The 22,728-nt window shown below is 44.3% G+C and overlaps 1 protein-coding gene across 1 annotated transcript in view; it reads right to left on the reverse strand.

Moving 5' to 3' along the window:
- Positions 1-22,728, reverse strand: part of PPL (periplakin) — an 80,774-nt gene that overhangs the window by 16,838 nt on the left and 41,208 nt on the right. The window contains exons 4-15 of the mRNA XM_087729382.1: positions 21,084-21,204; positions 18,743-18,868; positions 17,913-17,954; positions 15,402-15,563; positions 13,237-13,344; positions 12,308-12,403; positions 9,468-9,590; positions 6,498-6,644; positions 4,608-4,759; positions 4,338-4,435; positions 2,713-2,870; positions 1,602-1,780 (exon numbers count right to left, since the gene is read on the reverse strand). Of these exons, the coding sequence (XP_087585508.1) occupies positions 1,602-1,780; positions 2,713-2,870; positions 4,338-4,435; positions 4,608-4,759; positions 6,498-6,644; positions 9,468-9,590; positions 12,308-12,403; positions 13,237-13,344; positions 15,402-15,563; positions 17,913-17,954; positions 18,743-18,868; positions 21,084-21,204 (1,512 nt within the window). The remainder of the gene's footprint in view (positions 1-1,601; positions 1,781-2,712; positions 2,871-4,337; positions 4,436-4,607; positions 4,760-6,497; positions 6,645-9,467; positions 9,591-12,307; positions 12,404-13,236; positions 13,345-15,401; positions 15,564-17,912; positions 17,955-18,742; positions 18,869-21,083; positions 21,205-22,728) is intronic.

Below are 22,728 nucleotides of genomic sequence, written 5' to 3' on the forward strand. Positions count from 1 at the left end.
CAAGAGGCTGTGGAAAGATTCTCCCTAGTTCTTCAGGCTAAAGATGACATTGGGAGAATTGTACTTTCATACTTGCAAGATTGCTGTGGTCCTCACGGGATAACCCATATCGCAACCAGATGAATTAACTCTACTGTTGTAAACTACTAGAACTAAGTAGAAACTTCCTGGTGATGAGAACAATGAATCAAGGAGAACAGCTTGCTTCCTAGAGTTGTGGGATTCTCCATTGCTGGAGTTTTTCAAGAAACAATTGGACAATCATTTGTCCAGGATAGTATAGGGCAAGGGGTCAGCAACTTTAAACACTCAAAGAGCCTTTTCGACCCGTTTCCCACAGAAAAGAAAACACCGGGAGCCACAAAACACTTCCCGTGCCTGACTATTTCCTGCGCGGCCACAAAACTAGTATATGTAGTTGAATTAAACATTCTGGTTTCTTCTGAAACTTTTCTTTTCTTAGATTTAACCATGGTTTACCTATTGGGGGTTGAAAAACTCAATAAATCACATGCCAGTGGGTGTCGCACATTGGCGGGTTCTGACACATATTTTGAGCAACAGTGAGCTGCAGCAGAGATTTGAAAGAGCCACATGCAGCTCTGGAGCCGCGGATTGCTGACCCATGGTAGAGGGTCTCCTGTCTTGAATAGGGGATTGGACTAGAAGTTCTCCAAGGTTCCTTCCAGCTCTTGATTCTGTGATTCTATGGGTCTGATTCTGAAGTCTGAAAGTACAATGTGGGTCTCTCAGCTTAAATCAGATAGGAATCGCAATCAGATGTGCTAACTCCACTTTATTGTAAAGTTACAATGACAGACTCTTGCAAACCTGAAAGTACAATTCTTCCCTGTCTCTTTTACAGACTGAGAAATTAGGGAGGGTCCCATCTGAGCCTCTTGCCCTGCCCACTATCCAACTACAAGCTATGCTGTCTCTTATCTGACTGTATCCTTAACAGCATTTCTTTGCCCAGTCTCCCATGGTCTTTCCCTCATACCCGCCCATTAGATGCATTGGATTCCAGTTCTTGAATCCTATCTCATTCATGTTGGAGTCACCATCTAAGGTGCTTCCTAGTTGAAAAGATTAGCGGGTGACATCACCATTGCTGTGGGACACCCTTGATGGCTTCTTTCATGTCCCCATTAAGGAGCTGGAACGAATAATGGGCATTCACCCCACCACTCTTGAATGCGGACAACCTCTAATCTGGAGTCCTAACAGCATGAGCCACTGCATTCCCAAAGTTCCTGAGTGGGAATGATTTGAGTGGTAGCCTATCATATATTTGGAATCTTCCAGGCTGGAGAAGATAGGTCTCTCCATGATAGAGCAGAAGCCGCTCTGCTTGAACTTTTCCCATCCCAACCCAAAGATACCAGAGATAAACTATGACCTTCTATGTGCCACTCAAAGAATCCAAGGACAAGCTGTGGCATCTTCTATCCAAAGCACACAGGCTGTCCACAAATGCTTGTAAAGTTGTCAAAAAGACAGCTGGCCAATGTGCCAGAAAGCAGGACTGGGAAAGACCTGGATCGTGAGGCACCAGGTGAATTCCCGTCTTGGAGAAACTGCAAGAGAGAACAAGGACTTACTTCTCTTCGGCAGCATTGAGAAGTTGGGCGACCCAGTTGTACTTGTTGTTGGTCTCCTCTACTTTGTTTTTCACTAAGGTGGTACTGTTGGACTCGGGCAATGACTCGATGAAGGCTTGACATTCCTGGATTTTGCTTGTTTTCTCTGGCTCAATGCGACGGATCTGATTGGTGACGTTCTGTAAGAGATGTTTCGGAGGGGAAAAAGTGAGATATGCAGATGAGTAATGAACATGCCAGCAACCCTGTAATGTTCAAACCAACTGGAGAAGATCTCCATGGTACTGTCCTACTCAGTATTTGTAACTGAGTGCAAGATTACTGCTTCTGTCCTGCTAATCTAAGCTTATGTCTGTTCTGACCCAGGTTTTCTTAGAAAGCAAGAAGCAAAGTCTTGGTCCCGACAAAATCTCTTTTATTTACACGACTGTGAATTCCTTTCATTCAGTCAGCAAGGCTTAGCAAACAGTCTTTCAGAGGAATGTTTATCCACATGCACCTTATCTCATTTAAAGTGCTGCCAGATAACTCGTGTCCAAACACAGATCAAAACAAAACTTGACAGAGTCTCTCATAATCACAAACAGAACTTTCCAGACTGAATGAACGAATTGTTTCCTGCAAAAGCCCCTTCCCCACTCGCTCCTCTTTTGTTTCCTATGGGAGGGGCCAATCACCTCCAAGGTGTGGCTTTACTCTTAAGTCAACCCTGCTTTCTTAGTTGTTCTTGTCTTCTGGCAGCTCTGCGCATGCACACACTGGGAACAGGCTCCAGCCTCACTGCTGTCTATCTCCCTCTCTGCCTCTGATGCAGAGCCCTCATGTGAGCTTTCCTCAGCCTCCAGGACTGGCCCATGTTCCTCCCCAACCTCCTCACTATCCGACTCACCTGCCAGTTCCACGGGCCACCGGCAAGTCACAACAATGTTCCACCCAGTCTTAACCCAAGCTGGATTTCCATTTTCAGGAATTCTTTGCTTCCTTGCAGCCCATCTGTCACCTGTCTTCTTGTACAGTCTTTGCACCTTTGCTCCAAAAAGCATCTCCCCCCGCCCCAGATCCAGCACTGGCAAATGTTGGGAAGCTCCCGTCAACCCCAAACTGCTTTTACCTTAAGGTCTTTGGAGCGCTCTGCACTATCTTGCACCGCCCTACTTTGCTCTAGAGGAGGACGAAGGTTTGCTGTGATGGCCTTCTCCTGCTTATCCAGTTCACTGTTCACTTTCTCCAGCTCTGCCAACAGTTGCCGTACCTGTACAGATGCTGCATCTGAGGACATGTGGGGGGAGGGAAGGTAGCTTGGGTTAGCAATGAGCCTCTGGAAAGGGGCAGAGAATGCCTCCCTTCTCAACATCAAGGCCTGCTGACATGTCATGAGTGTTAGGAATATAATCTAATAGTTGGCTTGGCAATATATAAATCATATAGCAATGTTGTACCTGTTTCTTTAAATCATACTGTAAAATGTGATTGGTTGCTGTTTCCTCAATCAGCCATAAGAGGGAGCCAGAATGACTGTTAGCTCTCTGTTTTGTTAGATGCTGGGCTGATCTGATCTGAGTGTTTTGGAGCTGTTAGAACATGCTGTGTGCTATTGTAAGTTTTGCAACTGCTAACAAACTTTGAGTACCAGACTGTTTGTATGATTATGAGCTATGTTATTTGGATTATCCCTTAACTGAAAGACATTGATGACTGACTGTCTTAACCGTGTATGACTTGGACTGTTTGATGGAGTCTGATACCTCTATTTCCACGAAAGTAAAAGCTATTTAAACTGCAGTGTCTCTGTATGCTGGTTTGTGTGTTCTTCAACACAACTCTCACAACAGTTTTCTGAAAGCACTCGCTCTCCCAACCTAACACTGAGGTCACAGGTTTGGTTCATCACGCAGGTAGTCCTCGACTTACAGCTATTCAATTAGCAGCCGGTCAAAGTTAATGAGTTGAAATGATTGATGGCTGGCCCTTGCATGCTTGATCATCGCAGCAAACCCACTGCCATGTGATCAAAATGTGGGTACTGCGGTGGCACAGTGGTTAGAGTGCAGTACTTCAGGCTACATCTGCTGGCTGCTTGCAATTTGGCAGTTCAAATCTCAACAGGCTCAAGGTTGATTCAGCCTTCCATACTTCTGAGGCTGGTAAAATGAGGACCCAGATGGTTGGGGGCAATAGGCTGACTCTAAACTACTTATAGAGGGCTGTAAAAGTACTGTGAAACGGTATATAAGTCTAAGTGCTATTGCTGTAGTTGATTGGATGTTGCATTAGGAGCCCTGGTGGTGCGGTGGTTAGAATGTGGTATTGCAAGCTGACTCTGCCCACAGTCTGGAGTTCGAGCCTGACCGGCTCAAGGTTGACTCAGCCTTCCATCCTTCCGAGATGGGTAAAATGAGGACCCAATTTGTTGAGGGGCAAAAGGCTGAATCTGTAAACCGCTTAGAGAGGGCTGTAAAGCACTGTAAAGCGGTATATAAGTCTAAGGGCTTTTGCTACTTGGCAAGTGGCATGTATTTACAGCACTTGCACAGTCCCATGTGATCACAAATTCCCACTTTCGATCTTCCCAACCAGTTTCAAGCAAGGAAAGTCAATGTGGGAAACGAGAGTCGCTTGAACGACTGCACCATCCACTTACAATTCTCTTACAAAGAGCAGCAGAAGAATGGGGTGCATGGTTTTCCCTTTGGCATGGGCCCCACGGTCTCCCTAGACATCTTGCGATGTACCCACCTCCAATGCTCTCTGCCTTCAAGCTATTGTAGCGGTCCTCCAGACGATTCTTTGTGCAACCGGTCTTCTGTTTCACACATTGATAGTGACTAGCAATGCTGCAGAACAAGAAGACACAAGACCCAGTTGGCGAAAAACATTCCTGGCCTTTCAAAGAGCATGAGAAATTGGGAGGAGGAAGGAAGGGCCTTGACGCAACCATCAGGGAGACCAATCCGGACGCTTCACCTTTGGCTTGGGTGGATGCAAGCTAGTTCCAGAAATGCTTACTTGTCTACCACGGCGAGCGATTCAGGATCGGTGGGAGGAATCATGAAACAGACCCCTGGAGCTTTGATTGCATTTCCTCCATTGTCGCTAACTTCCCAGTACTCTTCGTTGTTCTTGTGCAGAGTGTACCGGCCACCACGTGAAATCTGACCCTGAAATAGAAAGGTTGTTGCATAAGTCTGAGGTCTGGTCCCACCCTCTGTCCCCAGTCCTTGCAGCCTGTTGTGGCCCGCCAGAAGCCAGGGGAACTGGCAGCAGAGTCAGACAGTGAGGAGGTTGGGGAGGAGCATGGGCCAGTCCTGGAGGCTGGGGAAGGCTCTGATGAGGGCTCTGCATCAGAGGCAGAGACAGCGCTGAGGCTGTCTGGCAGGGATCAGGCGCCTACGGAGCTAGACAGCAGTGAGGCAGAGGAACAGCTGGAGCCTGTTCCCAGTGTGCGCATGCGCAGAGTTGCCAGAAGACAAGAACAACTCAAAAATCAGGATAGACTTGGGAGTAAAGTCACGGGTGGAAGGTGAATGGCCCCTCCCATAGGAAATAAAAGGGGAACGAAAGGGGAGGGGGCTTTTGCAGGAAACAATTTATTTGTTTGGTCGTTAGATTCATTTCAGGAGTGTGAAGATCTGTCCGTGAATCTCAGAGACTCTGTGCCTAGTCTTTCCTTGCACAGCACTCTCATGAAAAAAACAGGTTCATGGCCCATTTTTGAGGGGGGGGGTGTTTTCACGGGGCCATTATCAGCCTGGACAGGCTCATGCAGCATTTTGCCAGCCAAAACAAGGCATGGGGCGCGTCTTCTGCACACCCCATTTTCGGCCTCCTGAAGCACTTTGCCAGCCAAAACGCTCCCACCCCAACCCCCATACTCTGTTTTGGCTGCTAGAGGCACCACAGGCCAATCCTTTACTATTTCCAAGCCGCCCCCCCTCCCAGGCTAAATTTAAGCACCCCTGTGATAGATCACATTTTCCACCACCCGTTAACTAGCATTATTTAGACGTCAAGTTAATAGCATAGCCTAGAATAGAATAGAATAGAATAGAATATTGGAATGAAGAATAGAATGGAATGGAATAGAATAGAATACAGTAGAGTAGAATAGTAATAGAATAGAATAGAATAAATTCATTTATTGGCCAAGTGTAATTGGACATGCAAGGAATTTGTCTTTGGTGCAGATGCTCTCAGTATATATAAGGAGAATAAAAATACATTCATCCAGAATAAAAAGATACAACACTTAGTGATAGTCATAGTTTACTAATAAGATATCAAATTGTACTAGGAAATGAATAAAAACAATATAAATTGAAAGATACCTGCAACTTTATGATTCTTGAGAAATGCATCTTGTCTTTTTATGTACACTGAGAGCATCTGCACCAAAAATAAATTGTGTGTCCAATCAAATTTGGCCAATAAATGATTCGATTCTATTCTATTCTATTCTATTCTATTCTATTCTATTCTATTCTATTCTATTCTCTAACTCTTATTCTATTCTACTCCATTCTCTAACTTCTATTCTGTTCTATTCTATTCCTATTTCTATTTCTATTGAATGTATCTTGTCTTTTTATGTACACTGAGAGCATCTGCATCAAAGACAAATTCCTTGTGTGTCCAATCACATTTGGCCAATAAAGAATTCCATTCTATTTTACATGCTTTTAGACATAACCATGTTATGCATGCAGCATCTCACAACCTAACTGGCGATGTGAGCATGCTGCTCCATATTGGCAAACTCTGATGCTGAAGCTCTTTGACGATGATGCCCTCAATCAATCAAGCAGCATTCAATCTCCAAGATCAATCCCTGGGGCGTTTACAAGGTATATCCTATTGCAGGTGTGTTCTGTGTAAAGCCAGATGCCCGGAGTCTTTTACCTGCTCATTTTCATAGTCGCAGAGGGCCTCCACAGGAATAGATTTAAGAGGGGGTTCTCGTCGATACTTCAGCGGAAGAACCTGCTGACTACGCTTCTGTAAGGAGCTCACCACATCCTCATACTTGTCCAAGGCCTTGTCCTGGTCCTAAAGGAGAGAGAAAGCAAAGATTCTAGAATCACCAGGAAGGAAAAGATTGAGATGGAACAGCTAGAGCAATGCAGAGATAGTTACAAATCAAAGCTTAGGTTGACCCAAGCCCAACCTTAGGTGGACCTTTGATCCCAGGTGTGGGCACTCTTAGGTGGACCTTTGACCCCAGTTCCAAGACCCACCAAACAAGTTGGTGCAAATGATTGATCTTAGAATCAAATCATTCGGAAGACTTCAGAACTGGAACTGAATGAGCTACTGTGGCGCAGTGGTTAGAATGCAGTACTGCGGGCTACTTCTGCTGCCTGCCGGCTGCCTGCAATTTTGCAGTTCAAATCTCACCAGGCTCAAGACTGGCTCAGATTGTTGGGGTCAAGAGGCTGACTCTGTATACTGCTTAGGCTATAAAGCACTGTGAAGCGGTATGTAAGTGCTATTGCTATAGTTGATTGGATGTTGCAATAGGAGCCCTGGTGGCAGAGTAATTAGAATGTGGTATTGCAGGCTGACTCTGCTCACAGTCTGGAGTTCAATCCTGACTGGCTAAAGATTGCCTCAGCCTTCCATCCTTCCAAGGTCAGTAAAATGAGGACCCAGATTATTGGGGGCAAGAGGCTGACTCTATAAACCGCTTAGAGGGGGCTGTAAAGCACTGTGAAGCAGTATATAAGTCTAAGTGCTATTGCTATTGCTAAAGGTAAATATTTTCCCTGTCATATCTGACTCTAGGGGGCAGTACTGATCTCTGTTTCCTAGCCAAGGGAGCCAGCATTGTCCAAAGACTCTTTGGTGGTCATGAGACCAGAATGACAATTCACCAAAGATGCCGGGAACCCTACTACCTTCCCACCAAAGTGATACCTATTTATCTACTTGCATTTCATGCTTTCAAACGCTACTTTGGCAGGAGCTGAAGTAAGGATGGGAGCATCAATGGTGCTTGGGTCTTGAACTCCCAACCTTCCGGTCAACAATTCAGTGTCTTAACCACTAAGCCACCTGTGTCTTCTAGAATAAAATGAGTTCTAAAGTAAACTCCATGCCTGCCTACTCCAACTTTCTTCCTATAATTTAGGCCAGGAAGAACACCAGGGCCAGACTGGTTGACCCAGAATGCTAAGGTATAATTCCATATTATAGCCATTATTATAATTTGTGGTTGATCTGGTACAACGTGGTTCCTTTCTTTTCTGCTTCCTTGATGGTGACTGCCCTCCATCAGGACTCAGCACGGTGTGGGAACTGAAGCCACTGCAGCTCCCTTGAGCTCATCTCAGCAGAAGGCATTGGGAGAGCCCAAGGATTTTTGCCTATCAGGCAGATCTTTCAGTAGATCACACTTTCTGCTGTAAAGCAAAGTGGGAAGAAGATAATTATTCCCTGCATTTGTTACACTACTGGGATTGATAGGAAGTTGGTGGGAGACATTATGAGCTTAATTAAAGGAGAGTTTTGTCTGCTTGCCACACCTTTTGTGAACAAAAGAGAAGGGGTTGTACTTTGCTAAAGTTCTCCAGAATGGGTCCACCAAAGAAGGAGATAAAAAGTGTGTATGATTAATCTCAGAAAATTTCTCTAATTTTAGGCCAGCAATTCTGGGCATATCAACACATACGTGCCATAAAATCAGAACTAATGAATGAGCATAAGGCAATAATAGTTATAAGAATTAAAAATGAGCATTAATTATAGATTCAAGCTGGATCTGCCCTTGAGATCCCCAAATCCTGAAATTGGAAGGTACCACACAGTTTGCTTAATGCAGGAATCTAAGGCAAGCACCCTCAGCCAATGGTAGTTCCATCTTCCAGTGAAAGTGATATTAACTTTTTTTGGGGGGGGGGAATCCATTGTCCAACTGTTCTTCTGCTTAGGAAGACCCCTCATGCAGTCGGACTTTGTTCTCTTGTAACTTTTATCCATTGTTGGTCTCTGGAGCAAAGATGGTATGGACCATCTTCTTTGTGATGCCTTGGACCACAAGCCCACCACACGTTGGTCCAGCAGGGACCATTTCCAAATTGGTCAAAGTGGAGAGTGTTGCAGTGCTTACATCTGAGGGGACAATGACCTGGAGATAGTGACATAGATTCAACTTCTATTGTGGCCCGCCAGCGGCCAGTGGAGCTGGCAGCATATTCGGACAGTGAGGAGGTTGGGGAAGAAGATGGGCCAGTCCTGGAGTCTGGGGAAGGCTCTGATGAAGACTCTGTGTTGGAGGCAGAGAGGGGGCCAGAATCGTCTGACGGTTATTAGCTGCCTTCGGAGTCAGACATCAGTGAGGAAGACGAACAGCTGGAGCCTGTTCCCAGTGTGCCCATGCACAGAATTGCCAGACAAAGGGAACAGCTAAAGAACAGGGGTTGACTTGGGAGTAAGGCCACAAGTGGGCAATGAATGTCCCCTCCCAGAGGAAATAAAAGAGGAGTGACAGGGGAATGGAGTTTGCAGGAGATCATTAGTTCGCTTAATTGGTTTGTGACTCTCCATGACTCCTTGTCAAGTTTTGGAGATATCGGCTGGCCGCTCTCCAAGCCATATAGTCTGTAACTGTAAATCCTCCTTTGAAAGGCTTTGCTGGCTGTGAATGAGCAGAATTCACTCTAAATTAACAAAAGGATTTTTTTGCTGGGAAAAGGAGTTTGCTTGATGCTCTTGGGAAGCCTCGGTCAGAACAACTTCAGAGAAGTCAGTATCTGTTATTTCTGGGGTAGCCAATTCTCCTTGGTGCAATCCAGATGTTCTACTTCCTCCCACTGACCTCCAACCCCAAGTTGGTCAAAATAATAGCTTCGCATTGTCTTTTGAAATACTTGCCTCCAGGTCATGCAACAAAGATTCGATCTGGTACCGGTCTTTGAAATCTGGGCTGTACTTCTGGTCCAGATCTGTGTCTACTTTTCTGAGAAGTTCCTGTGCATCCTTGGCATCTTTTTGGAACTGCAAGGAGAAAGAAGATCCTTTTGATCACAATATATTCTTGAGAGGAAAGAGATGAGAAGGTAGCATCACTGAAAACCTGGGAAGGGCAGATAAACATGGGAGAGAAGAGAAGAGAACCGGTGGAAACTAATCAAGGAGAGAAGCAACCTAGAACTAAGGAGGAATTTCCTGATGGGGAGAACAATCAACCAGTAGAACAGCTTGCCTTCAGAGGTTGTGGGTGCTCCATCACTGGAGGTTTTAAAGAAGAGATTGGACAGCCATTTGCCTGAAATGGTCAAGCAGGGTAGCTGGATGAGAAGACCTTCAAGGTCCTTTCCAACGCTATTGTTCTGTTATTGATGAAGAAGAGAGGAGAATGAAGGGGAGGGAAGAGGAGAGGAGAGAGAGAGAGAGGAGGAGGAGGAGGAGGAGGAGGAGGAGGAGGAAGGAAGGAAGGAAGGAAGGAAGGAAAGAAGGGAAGGAGGGGAGAGGAGAGGGAGAGAGAAGAAGAAAGGAAGGAAGGGGAGAGGGAAGAGGAGGAGAGGAAAGGAGAGGAAAGGAAGGGAGAGGCAGAGAGAGAGAGAAAGAGAAGAAGGAAGGAAGGAAGGAAGGAAGGAAGGAAGGAAGGAAGGAAGGAAGGAAGGAAGGGGAGAGGCGAGGCGGAATAGAAAAGAGGGAAATGAGGAGAAATGAAAGACAGCAAGAAGTAAAAAGAGGAGAGGGGCTTTGTCCCTTACCAATATGATGGTCTTGAGCAGATTTTGCTCAAGACCATCATATTGACTGACACATCCTGTGGTTGCTCCTGGGATCGATCGATCTGTCTGTCTGTCTGTCTGTCTGTCTGTCTGTCTTTCTTTCTTTCTTTCTTTCTTTCTTTCTTTCTTTCTTTCTTTCTTTCTTTTTCTTCCATTCTTTTTCTTCCTCCCTCCCTCCCTTTCCTTTCTCTTCCTTCCTTCCGTCCCTTCTCCCTCCCTCTCTGCTTTGAATACAGTTCCATTACATGAAACAATCGGCATGCGCAGCTATCCTTTCCCCTTGCTCCCTGTGAAAAGAAAAAAAAGGAAAAGCACCATCGCAGTTCTATGCAAGTCTTCAAAAGTCTGGCCATTCCATTCCTGTGATTGGCCTCAGGGCAAAGCCACGCCCTCACCTATTAAAATAGGACTTTGAAAGCGGTCCCCATGGTTGCCGGTGAGCCTTTTGTTCTTAGACAACGTGGAGGCCTCTTCCTCTGGTTTCAGGACAGAGAGGCAACTTTCAGGACCGGCTGCCCAAGGGGAAACCCGGTCCTTGGAACAAAATGGACCGAATGAGTTCTTGAGAGTAGGGTAGACGTTTTGATGGACCAGGAAGGTCTTCTGCTAAACCGGCTTCCAAAACCAGAGGGTTGACAGCCCAAGAGAAGGGAGGAGAAGAACTTGTCTGACAAGTTTGTTTTCCCACCAGTTCTTTCAGCTGTTTCCTCTGCAAACAAGTCCAGCCGCACCACCTGACCTGCCTGGATAATCTTCGTGCAAAGCTGCGCTAGACAAACTGTCTGTCAGGTTGGTTTGCTAGTGGGATCGGAGGCGGCCTCCTCCCCATTCCCTCCCTTACAAAGGAGACAAAGCAGATTTGGTTTTGCCAGGTCAGAAGAACATCCCCAAAGTGATGGCATGCCTGGAAATGTTCTCCTACTTCCTGTGCACACCTAGGCAGGCACCCCAAGGCACTCAGAAAATCATGATTTGAAAATCAGATGGAGACCTCAAAACCTCGATCTTCCGAAGGTTTTCCCCAACTGTCGTTGTAAAGACGACAGGATCATCGTTAAATGTGTGACTGGAGAAAGGAACCAGCACTGCACACCAGAACAACTAGACACAAGAACAGTTTTTCCCCGAACGCCATCACTCTGCTAAACGAATAATTCTCTCAACACTGTCAAACTATTCACTAAGTCTGCACTGCTATTAGTCTTCTCATCGTTCCTATCACCCATCTCCTCCCACTTATGACTGCATGACTGTAACTTTGTTGTTTGTATCCTTACCCTATGACTATCATTAAGTGTTGTACCTTATGATTCTTGGCGAATTGTCTTTTTATGTACACTGAGAGCATCTGCACCAAAGACAAATTCCTTGTGTGTCCAATCACACTTGGCCAATAAAGAATTCTATTCTATCCTATCCTATCCCATCCTATCCTATCCATTTCCTATTCTATTCCTGATTATCTGTTCTATTCTATTCTTTCTATTCTTTCTATTCTTTCTATTCTTTCTATTCTTTCTATTCTTTCCATTCTATTCTATTCTATCCATTTCCTATTCTATTCTATTCCATTCCTGATTCTCTATTCTATTCATTTCCTATTCTATTCTATTCATTTCCTATTCTATTCTATTCATTTCCTATTCTATTCTATTCCATTCTATTCTATTCTATTCTACTCTACTCTACTCTATTTTAATTTAACCAATCGTAGCTTCTTATCTTTGCCTTGTTCATTAATTTTCAAAGAGCACCCCTCGTTCCTCTTTTCAGGTCAAGTGCCAATTTTAGCCCAAAAAGTTGACGTCTTGGGAGCCAATGCGATCAGGTGTGTTTCCTAAAACTGGCTTCTCGTCTTCAAGAAAGTTAGAAGATACACACACTTGTCAACTCTCAACCTAGTCAGGTTTGGTAGAACACCAATTTGCCAATGCTGCCAATTTCCTTAACAAATCCTTGGCTTCGAAGTAGTACCTGGTGATAGTCCTCCATGAACTTCAGGTGGCTCTCCTCGCAGATGAGCAGGTTGAGATATTCTTTCCAGTCAGCATGGACAGCCTCAATGTGAGCCTGAAGAGGAATGGAGAGGAAACCTCAGGCCAATAATCACTGATGCCCCAAAATAAGACAGGAACTGGAGAACACTGAGAGTCAAAGGCGGTATTCACTTACTTTCCCTACTGGTTCGCAAATGTGAACGCTTCATCTCGTATTGCTCACACATGCCCCATCCACGCATGTACTTGGCCTTCTGTGCATGCCCTTTGAATGGCCGTGTGGCTTGCACGCATGCATACGGCTTGAAAAAGTGCCGAAATAGGACAGCATGGAGCCGGGGTGGGTGGGTGGGTGGGCCCACCTGTGATTTCCACTACTAGTTTGGCCGAACCATTCCGAACCGCCTGAATACCACTTCTGATTAGAACCACCTAATGCCAGCGTTCCAAGTATCATGTTGAATTAAATCAGAATCAAAGGCAAAATGATCCTTGAAGTTCCAATTTAATAAAGCAGACATCTTAGCACATCTGTGTTAATCCCAATTCTGGAAATTACATCAGAATCCCACCCAGTTAAAAGTTCATGATCTTGTCCCCACACCCACAATCCATCACATGGTCCAATCTTCTCCTTCCATGCTGGCGTCTCCACCCAGCTGCTTCTGGACAGGTGTAAAAGCGCGGAGACCAAATATGACCTTGGCTTCTAGTAAAGAATGACAACAATACATTCCACAATCCTACACCTGTCTATTCCCCCCTCCCATCAACTATACTAACGAAACAGCATAATGAAATAAGAGAAAGTGTGGCAGGCCAAAATTCTAAAAGGAATATAATTGCAGGCCTGACACCTATATTGAGACAATGTTTCTAATGTGGCCCTTTTCAAATCCAACTTACTTCAATGGCGATCTTCCCAGGGTGGTTTTCAGACAGGAGTTTATTGCCATCTTCGTGCAGCTTGTTGATGGCTGCCTCTTTGTCTTCCAATTTCCTATTGATGAAGTTCTAAGGAAAGGGGGAAGGAATGAGGAAGCAGAAAAGCAGATTGGGATTACTCAGAATAGATAAATTTTATCGATGGTTGGAACAAAAAAGGAAAGAGCCAAAAATAAGCAATGACTAAGATTTATAGAATGGAGATTAGAATTATGTATGAAATCATAACAGAGAAAATGTATAATAAGGCAAGAACAAAGCAACATGGATGGAAATACAATATCGTTATATTTGTAAATACCGAATAGACCAATTGTAAATAAGCAAGGTGGTTATAATATTTAGCTTTATTAGTACATATGTATGGCAAAGACATTGCCAGGACTGTTACACTGTGTCCAATGTTTTAATGTGTGTTTAATAAAAAAACTTTAATAATAATAATAAAAAGGAATCACTCCAATTGCAGGTGGCTTGGTCTACTTCCAAGCTCAGTTAAAAGGAGGGGCATCCAAAAAGAAAGAAACATCTATGCAGGTTGTCTCTGGAAATCCTTGACCATCCAGATCACGCTTGTCCCCAAAGATGCTTTTCCAAAAGGCAACTGGACATCCTTGGGAGTTTTTGTTTCCCCTTGAGAACATTTTGCTTCCATTCAGTTCACTTCTTCACTTCAGAAATGAAGAAACGTCTTAGATGAGAAGCAAAACGTTTCCAAGGAAAAGAAACAGGAAAGTCCAGTGGCCTTTTTGGAAAAGCACCTTTGCGACAGATTATTCAAAAAGAATTCCCTATAAAAGAGCCACTGTTCGTTCCCTTGGTGGCATCCATCACTGAAGGAAAGTCATCTTAAATCCAACAACATAGACCAGGTTTTCCTGGAATCCCCTATACTAGAGGTCTTCAAACTTGGCAACTTTAAGACTTGTGGACTTCAACTCCCAGAATTCTGGGAGTTGAAGTCTGCAAGTCTTAAAGTTGCCAAGTTTGGGGACCCCTAACCTATACAGTATCTCTTTCTAGAAAGCTAGTTATAGTAAGGTCTGCTTTGCTCACTGCTTTGAAAACTTTCAAACAGAAGTTTCATCTCCACCAAAGCGTACAGCTACTGCTCCTTGACTTACAACCATTCTTTTGAGTGGCTGCCGAAAGAAGAGGGGGTCAAATTATTCTCCGAAGCACCAGAGGGCAGGACAAAGAAACAATGGATGGAAACCAATCAAGGAGAGAAGCAGCCTAGAACTAAGGAGAAATTTCCTAAGCATGAAGACAATTAACTAGTTTGCTTTCAGAAATCATGGCCGTCCCATCACTGGAGGTTTCTAAGAAGAGACTAGACAGTCACTTATCTGACATGGTGTAGGTTCTCTTGCTTGAGCAGGGGGCTAGACTAGAAGACCTCCAAGGTCCCTTCCAGCTTCTATTCTATTCTGTTCTATTCTATTCTATTCCATTCCATTCTATTCTTCATTCCAATATTCTATTTTATTCTACTCTACTTTAGTCCATTCTACTCTACTCTACTCTACTCTACTCTACTCTACTCTATTCTTTCTATTTATTTATTTATTTATTCATTCATTCTTATTATATTCTATTTATTCATTCTTATTATATTCTACTCTATTCTTTCTATCTATATATTCTTATTCTATTCCATTCCATTCTATTCTTCATTCCAATATTTTATTCTATTCTACTCTACTCTAGTCATTTCTATTCTATTCTATCTATTTATTTATTTATTCTTATTATATTCTATTTATTCATTCTTATTATATTCTACTCTATTCTTTTTATCCATTCTTATTATATTCTACTCTATTCTATTCTGTCCTATCCTATCCTATCCCATCCCATTCTAGCGACCATTTAAAGTTACAATGGCATTTGCAGGCCTAACATGCAATTTAATATGAAATATATATATAACTGAATTGCTCATCCATCTCCACCTCTAACAGCTGGAGGAGAAAGCCCTATCTGTCTCTTTTAAATATTCAACTTCTGCTCCAAGTATTATCCAGAGTTATTTTCTGCAGACTTCAACGTTGGACATCCAACAGTCCTCCTATGCTTTTTTTTTATTTTTTAAGAGAAAGTAGTTGTCAAAGAGTAAGACTCACTTCATACTGGCGACGGCGGCTCAGGTAATCAAGGTTTTGGTCACTCCAGTCAAACTGCAACCTGTCCTTAGCCTGCTGATCCAGCCAGTAGAGCTTATTGGTGCAGCGCTGCATAAAATCTTGCAATAGATTCAGGTTCTCTTGCCTTCGCTGGGATTCCGACTGCAAGCAGAAAGAGCGTTTGGCCAAGGTTGGAAAGATGGAGGTGCAAAAAAATCCAACTCCAGGAAAAATAATAATCCTTTTTCGAAGACAGTTTTCAAGCCATCTCTTTCTCCAGAGGACAAAAATCCAGGAATTTCAGAGCTGATTCCTTATTGATGAGCCCAACTTATGCAACCTCCCCCCCCAACTGAGGTCCTGAGGAACTGCAATAAAAAAAATATCCAGCGAGCACAACAAAAGGATCCTTCCCCAATAAATTTTTGAAAGTTGTGGGAGCTTCATCACTGGAGGCTTTCGAGAAAAGACTGGACTGACATTGGTCAGAAATGGCATAGGGCGGTGATGGCGAATGATTTTCTGCACGGGTGCCAAAAGGACGCAGGATAGCTTGCGCATGCCCACACCCATAATACAATGTCCTCCACCCCGCGCATGCATGCATTACCACCCATACTCCCTCCCCCCCAGCATGCATGCAGGCATCACTGAAACCTCCGGACTTCCAGTAGGCCCGTTGGGCCATTTTTTGCCCTCCCCAAGTTTCAAGAAAGCCCCCTGAAGCCTGGGGAGGGCAAAAAAACGGTCCAACAGGGAAACCGACCGGAAGTTCGTTTCCGAACCTCCAGTTGTTTTTCACCATCTACAGGCTCCGGAGGCTTTCCTGAAGGTTGGGGAGGGCGAAAACGGCCTCCCTCCATCCTCCGGAAGGCCGAAAATCAGCTGGCCAGCATGGGCATGTGCACTAGAGCTGACATAGTGTGTCCTCAGATTTGGCTCCGCGTGCCACAGGTACTGCATCATGGGTGTAGGGTCTCCTGCCTGGACAGGGGGTTGGACTAGATGACCTACATGTACCTTCCGACTCTGTTAACCTGTAACAACAATTCCTCCATTGTATCTTGGAGCAGCTGCGTGATTTGCTGCTTGACAGATGTGAGAGATGATCTCAATCATCCAGATCATGGTTGTCCCAAAGGTGCTTTTCCAAAAGGCAACTTGACTTTCTTGGGTTGGTTTTTTTTTAATGTTTTGCTTCTCACCCAAGAAGCTTCTTCAGTTGTTCAGAACTGAAGAAGCTTCTTGGATGAGAAGCAAAACATTGTCAAGGAAAGCAACCAAGAAATTCCAGTTATCTTTTGGAAAAACACCTTTGGGACAACCATGACCTAGATGATTGAGATCATCTCTCACATCTGTAAGGCAGCAGTTCATGCAGCTTCTCCAAGATAACAAAGCACCTTTGAGTCTTCTCCAATAAGGGAATAGCTTCCTAAAATGGCTTTGGGTAAAACTTTCTTGGCTGATCCTCATTGGTCAAATCCTACATTCAACAAAGCCTGAATTATTTTCACCATATGCTTAAAGTCTCTCCTCTGTGCGCTTCTATGGCATCTTCTCCCCACTAATATCTCACCAGATTTGATATGATGGACCTCAAATCTGAGATTTCTGAAAATTACACAGTTGCTGAAAGTTGTCTTATGGCCTGTTCTTGCCATTCTTCTCACCTACTCTATTCCCTAGAACAGGGGGTGTCAAACCTGATTTCACGAAGGGCCACATCAGGGTTGTGTTCAGTGGTGGGATTCAATTTTTTTTACTACTGGTTCTTGTGGGTATGGCTTGATGGGAATCGCTTGATGGGTGTGGCTTTGTGGGCGTGGCAGGGGAAGGTTACTGCAAAATCCCCATTTCTTCCAGATCAACTGGGACTCGGAGGCAGAGAATAGATGGGGGTGGTGCCAGACAGAGGTAGTATTTACCGGTTCTCCAGAACTGGTCAGAACCTGCTGAATACCACCTCTGGTTGTATTTGATCTCAGGGAGGTGGAGTGGGTGTAGCCAGGGTGGGCATGACCAACTCAACATCACTTGTGTTGGGGGCGCCTATATTGGCCCAAGTGTTCTGTCAAAGAAAATGGGCTCCTGAGCTCCGTTTTCGCCTACAACTTCCTCCTGCTACCCTCTGGAGGGCTGCGTGTGGCCCTCACAAGCTCCGTTTTCACTGGCAGAAGCAGCACAAGCCAGTGCTGTTTCCAGGACAGCCCCATGGGACAGATCTAAGCACCCATGCAGGCTGGATTCTTGAGTTTGACATCCCTGTCCTAGAAGAACACAAGAATCTGAACTGCCAAATCCCATGATCAGCGCTGTAAGTTTTATTTTTTATATTCCAGATGTGATGACAACTCAACTTGCAGAGAGCATGCTCCTCCTCTCTGGCCCAATAATTGTATTCCTTGATGATTACTCAACAATGCCCTGGGAGTATTTTCTCAATTCATCTCTGATTTGCTAAGATATACCATAATTACACACATCTGTTTAGGGGGAAAGAAGTCTTACCAGCAGTTTCTGGTACTTCATCTGAAGCTCGCTTGTATTTTCCTGGAAATAAAAAGAAAAGACCAACCTCAAAAGAAGAGAAACCAGCAAGACCCTACTTTTATCATACATGCATCACAGTTAAGTGTCTAGCCATTGTCAACCCTGAAGCTGGTCTGACCTGAGGCCGTTTTGATACTTTGGTGCTGACATGCTGAAGGAGAGTTAGTTTAATTAGATAGATAGATAGATAGATAGATAGATAGATAGATAGATAGATAGATGGATGGATGGATGGATGGATGGATGGATGGATGGATGGATGGATGGATGGATGGATGGATGGATGGAGAGATGGAGAGAGAGAGAGAGAGAGAGAGGGGGGGGGGAGAGAGGTGGATTATTGGCACAGGCTGGTGAAAATTGACTGATTCTTCCCACAATCTTCACCTAATTAAAAGTAAAACTTTGTGAACTTTCTCAAAACAATCAGTCACATGGTCCAATCAGGATGCTGCTCCACCTGCAGGAATGTCGTCCTTGGTTCCCAAGGGAAACTACTTTGTTTTGACTAGAACACCCCAACTATCCCCATTCTCTCCTCCCTATCTCTCTCCTTCAGTGCATCAGCACTGAAGTCTCAGAATGGTCTTAGTCAAACTATAGGTATGTTACTTGGAACACTGGCAGCAATTTTATTAGAGACTCCATCGTTAGGTGCCCAGTTGCTGTGATAACTCCCAAAATTCCTGCCTGGAGTATGCAGGAAATCTCTTGCAGCATAGACATCTCGCTGTTGCTTCCCCTCCACTCCCCATCTGACCAAAGACCCAAGGAAACAGGAGAGATACCTTTTCACCTTCTTTGTTGATATGCGGTCCAATAGCCATCACCTCATTGTGGAAGATGTTATGCTCTTCTACTTGACCATTGACTGATGGCAGGTCTGTGCCAAAGCCCCTGTTGTTCAAGATTTCCTTGGGAAAGAGGGCACGGGAAAGGGGATAAGGACATCATTTCCCATAGTCCCAGGAGCTCGGGCACATAAAAAAAATCCAGCTACCATTTAGCAAGAACGGTGGTACCTCATGCTCAGAAGGACCTTCTCTCAGCCCCATAGAATCAAGAACAGCATGTGCAGTTGCTTCTGAGTAACTGCACTATGATTTGGCTATGAACAGAATCTGAAGATTCAGACTAAAGCAATTATCTGCAATTATCTACATAACTATTAGAGATGCTCTGGGAACTGCTAGGGAGGGTCCAACCTTGCCCTCTTCCTGCCTACCAGACATTTCAAGCTCTGCTGTCGCTTCATCCTGTGGCAAGGAGCCCATCCCTCCCACGACTCCAGACTACATTCTACCACACAAGCCCAGTTGGATCTACTGTTTATGATTTCTATAAATTTAGATAGCTTTTTAAAATAAGGAAATTTTAAAATAAGTGAGAAGCCTTGGGAGAAGGACTTAACAGACAGTGGTCCCCCAGTGTTCCATGCAAAGCCTGTTGCAGTTTTGAAAATGATAGAAGCTATGTTCTCCTCTGCTTCACAACTTAAGGTAAAACGTAAAGGTTCCCCTCGCACATGTCTAAATGCCGAAGGCGCCCAGAACACTGTTACCTTCCCACCAAAGGTGGTCCCTATTTTTCTACTTGCATTTTTTAAAGTGCTTTCAAACTGCTAGGTTGGCAGAAGCTGGGACAAGTAACGGGAGCTCACTCCATTATGTGGCACTAGGGATTTGAACTGCCGAACTGCCAACCTTCCTCTTCGGCAAGCTCAGCATCTTAGCCACTGAGCCACTGTGTCCCAGCTCCACAATTGACACGTTTGTTATGATGAGTGCTGAAAACTGGGAAGAAGTCAAAACTATTTCCCACCCATTTTCAGAAGACCATTTCAAGAAGCTGCAAAATTAGTTTTGTTGGCCAATGTGGCAGAGGGCTGCAGGTTGCCTAGTGCTGACCTAAAGCAAGACTCCGTCTCCCCGTTACATTATGACAGTGATCATACAATCTGGAAGAGTTTTATGTAGAATGCCAGCCCAAAACTCTAGAAATAGGATTCTGGACTGTGTCATTCTAGGCTGCAGAGCACATATGTAATGCTTCCTGATTTACATGTAAGAAAAGGGCAAGTAATACAATGGACATTTATGGGGATTGCAAACAGTGGGTAAGTATCTCTCCCAATGAAACTAACAGCTTGGTGAAGGATAATTTTCATGGATAACATGGCAGGGAAGATAGGAGGAGGCTAAGTGCTGTATTCTATATACTTCTTATTCTGATCCTACTTCCAAGCTCTCCCTGTTTCTTGCATGGCTATTAAAAAACCAACCTGGCAGTCCGAAACCATGCAAATGCAAGTAGATAAATAGGTACCACTTTGGTGGGAAAAATAACAGGGACATGAAAGACCTCCCCAGGCAACAGTGATGTCACCAGCTACTCCTTTAACCCAGAAGTGCCTTCGTAGGAGCTTCTGACATGAATGTACTGTAGTATTAAAAGGAGGGGGAGGGACATTTGAACAATTGGATCTTGTTATTCCCAAACTGGATGTCCTCCGATTAATTCAATTCCCACCACACCCAGATGAGGCAGGTTTGAAAGGTTATCAACTCAAAGAAAACTCATTTAATATTTTTAAAAAAGAGTCCCTTTAAGCAGAATTTAGGGGGGGGGGAGTCCAGCTAAGCTGTCAGGGTAATGACGATTTAATAGCTGACCAGCTGCTGCAAGGCTGTGAACTGAGATGATGACATGAGGATGACTCAGCAGAGTTACTGCCACTTTAAGAAGCTGTATATATAAGGGAGGCCACGTGAGGACTTCTCTTTCTCCTCTTGTTCTATCTCCATTGTGGTTCCCCGTGTAATGTTGAAGATTAATTGCTTGCCTAGTATTTGTCTAACACGTGTATGTATGTATATATAAGTCTTGTATATAAACCACTGTTTGAAAGACAAAACCTCTGTGTACTGTATTTTGCTCCTGAGTTGTCTCAAAACAGTAGTCATGCTGTGCGCACTCTGACATGAGCTGATTTCCTCTTGGAGGTTACATTTCTGATTGAAGAGATCCCTCCAGAGCCCTAAACACCATCCTCTCAGCCCAGGTCTCAAAACAAAAGGGAGGCAACCAAAGGAAAGCACATCAATATTTCCTGATTTGGAGAAGGCCTACCTGCTTCTCTTCGATTGTTGAGGACCAGTTGACCTCGGGTTCAACTTCATGTGGGGTGAAATTGTAAATTTGATCATGTTTCTCTCTCAAGTTGTTGACTCTTTCCTTTAATTGCCGGATACTGAAGAAAAGAAAACCAAGAATTCTCATCTGTTTTTTTCCATGACTGTCAGGTGCAAAAGATTAGGACCACACATGAAGGTCCAGTTAAACAGATGTACTCATGGCTTTGCACAGGACTCTACTCAATTAATAATTAGCCTTAGTTTGGCTAGATAAGGGTCAACAGAATTCATGAGGATCTCAGTCCATTTGTGACTATGTAGAGATTCTAGGCTGATTCCTCTTTTCCCTCTACACCCACGTTCTGCCACCCCTTCTCCTACAACAACACTTGAGCAAGAGTTTCAAACTTCTGATGCCCACTCTGTCGTAATACTGAATTTTGCCCAAACTGGAGACTTCTCTCTCACTAGCCCCTTTCAGAAACTTCAATTTCCATGGACCTTGATCAGGGGTGGGTTCCAGAAGGCACTACTGCCAGTTCACTTGTGGGCGCGCTGTGCATGTGCACACTTGATGTGTGCATGCGCAGACCTGAAAAACAAGAAGGCAACGCCTCTGGTGCCGCCAGGAGAACCAGTTTGGGGGCGTGGCAGGCCTGGGTCGCTGCTGGTTCCAGCAAGCTAGGATACCAAACCACTACCCGTTTAGCCGAACCAGTCCAAACTGGTAGGAACTCACCACTGGCCTTAATGGAACAGCTTCACAGAATAACAGAGTTGGAAGGGACCCTGAAGGTCTTCTAGTCCAATCCCCTGCTCAGGCAGGAAACCCTGTACCATTTCAAACATATGGACATCCAATCTCTTGTTAAAAACCTCCAGTGGTGGAGCACCCACAGCTTCTGGAGGCAAGTAATTCAACTGGTTAATTGTTCTCATTGTCAGAAAATTTCTTCTTAGTTCTAGGTTACTTCCATCCATTGAGTCTCCTTCAGGGGCTTTGGAGAATAGGTTGAATCTCCTTTTCTAGGTGGCAGCCCCTCAAATACTGGAACACTGCTATCATATCCCCCCTAGTCCTTATTTTCACTAGACTAGACATACCCAATCCAAACAACCATTCTTTATATGTTTTAGCCTCCAGTCCCCTAATCATCTTTGTTGCTCTTCTCTGCACCCTTTCTAGAATCTCAACATCTTTTTTCTATCACCGCAACCAAAACTGGGTGCAATATTCCAAGTGTGGTCCCTCAACACAAATAGCAGCTTTAGTAGAGAACATTGTTAGATTGGGACAGCAGTCCTAATAATGGCATAGAAGGCAAAGGGTGAAAAACACCAGCTGCTATTTATATTTTCTATCTTATAAATGGGCATAACCACACGGAAAAGAAAAGAAAAATACGGAATGTAATGTGTAGTTTATCCCTCAGACAAGTTGAGGGCAAGATGGAACAATCACAGCAATTTCCTACTGATGTTGCCCTGCCACTGAATCTGCATTAGAATGCAGGTTTCCCTTTCACAGCTATAGTTGAAAAAATATATCTGGAGCCGCGTATGGCTCTTTCATTCCTCTGCTGCGTCTCCCTGTTGCTCAAAATATGTGTTACACCCGCCAATGTGCAACACCCACTGGA

This window comes from Thamnophis sirtalis, unplaced genomic scaffold, assembly GCF_051295495.1.
Source record: "Thamnophis sirtalis isolate CommonGarterSnake01/CBP01778 unplaced genomic scaffold, rThaSir2_p1.2 scaffold_14, whole genome shotgun sequence".
Classification (NCBI taxonomy): domain Eukaryota; kingdom Metazoa; phylum Chordata; class Lepidosauria; order Squamata; family Natricidae; genus Thamnophis; species Thamnophis sirtalis.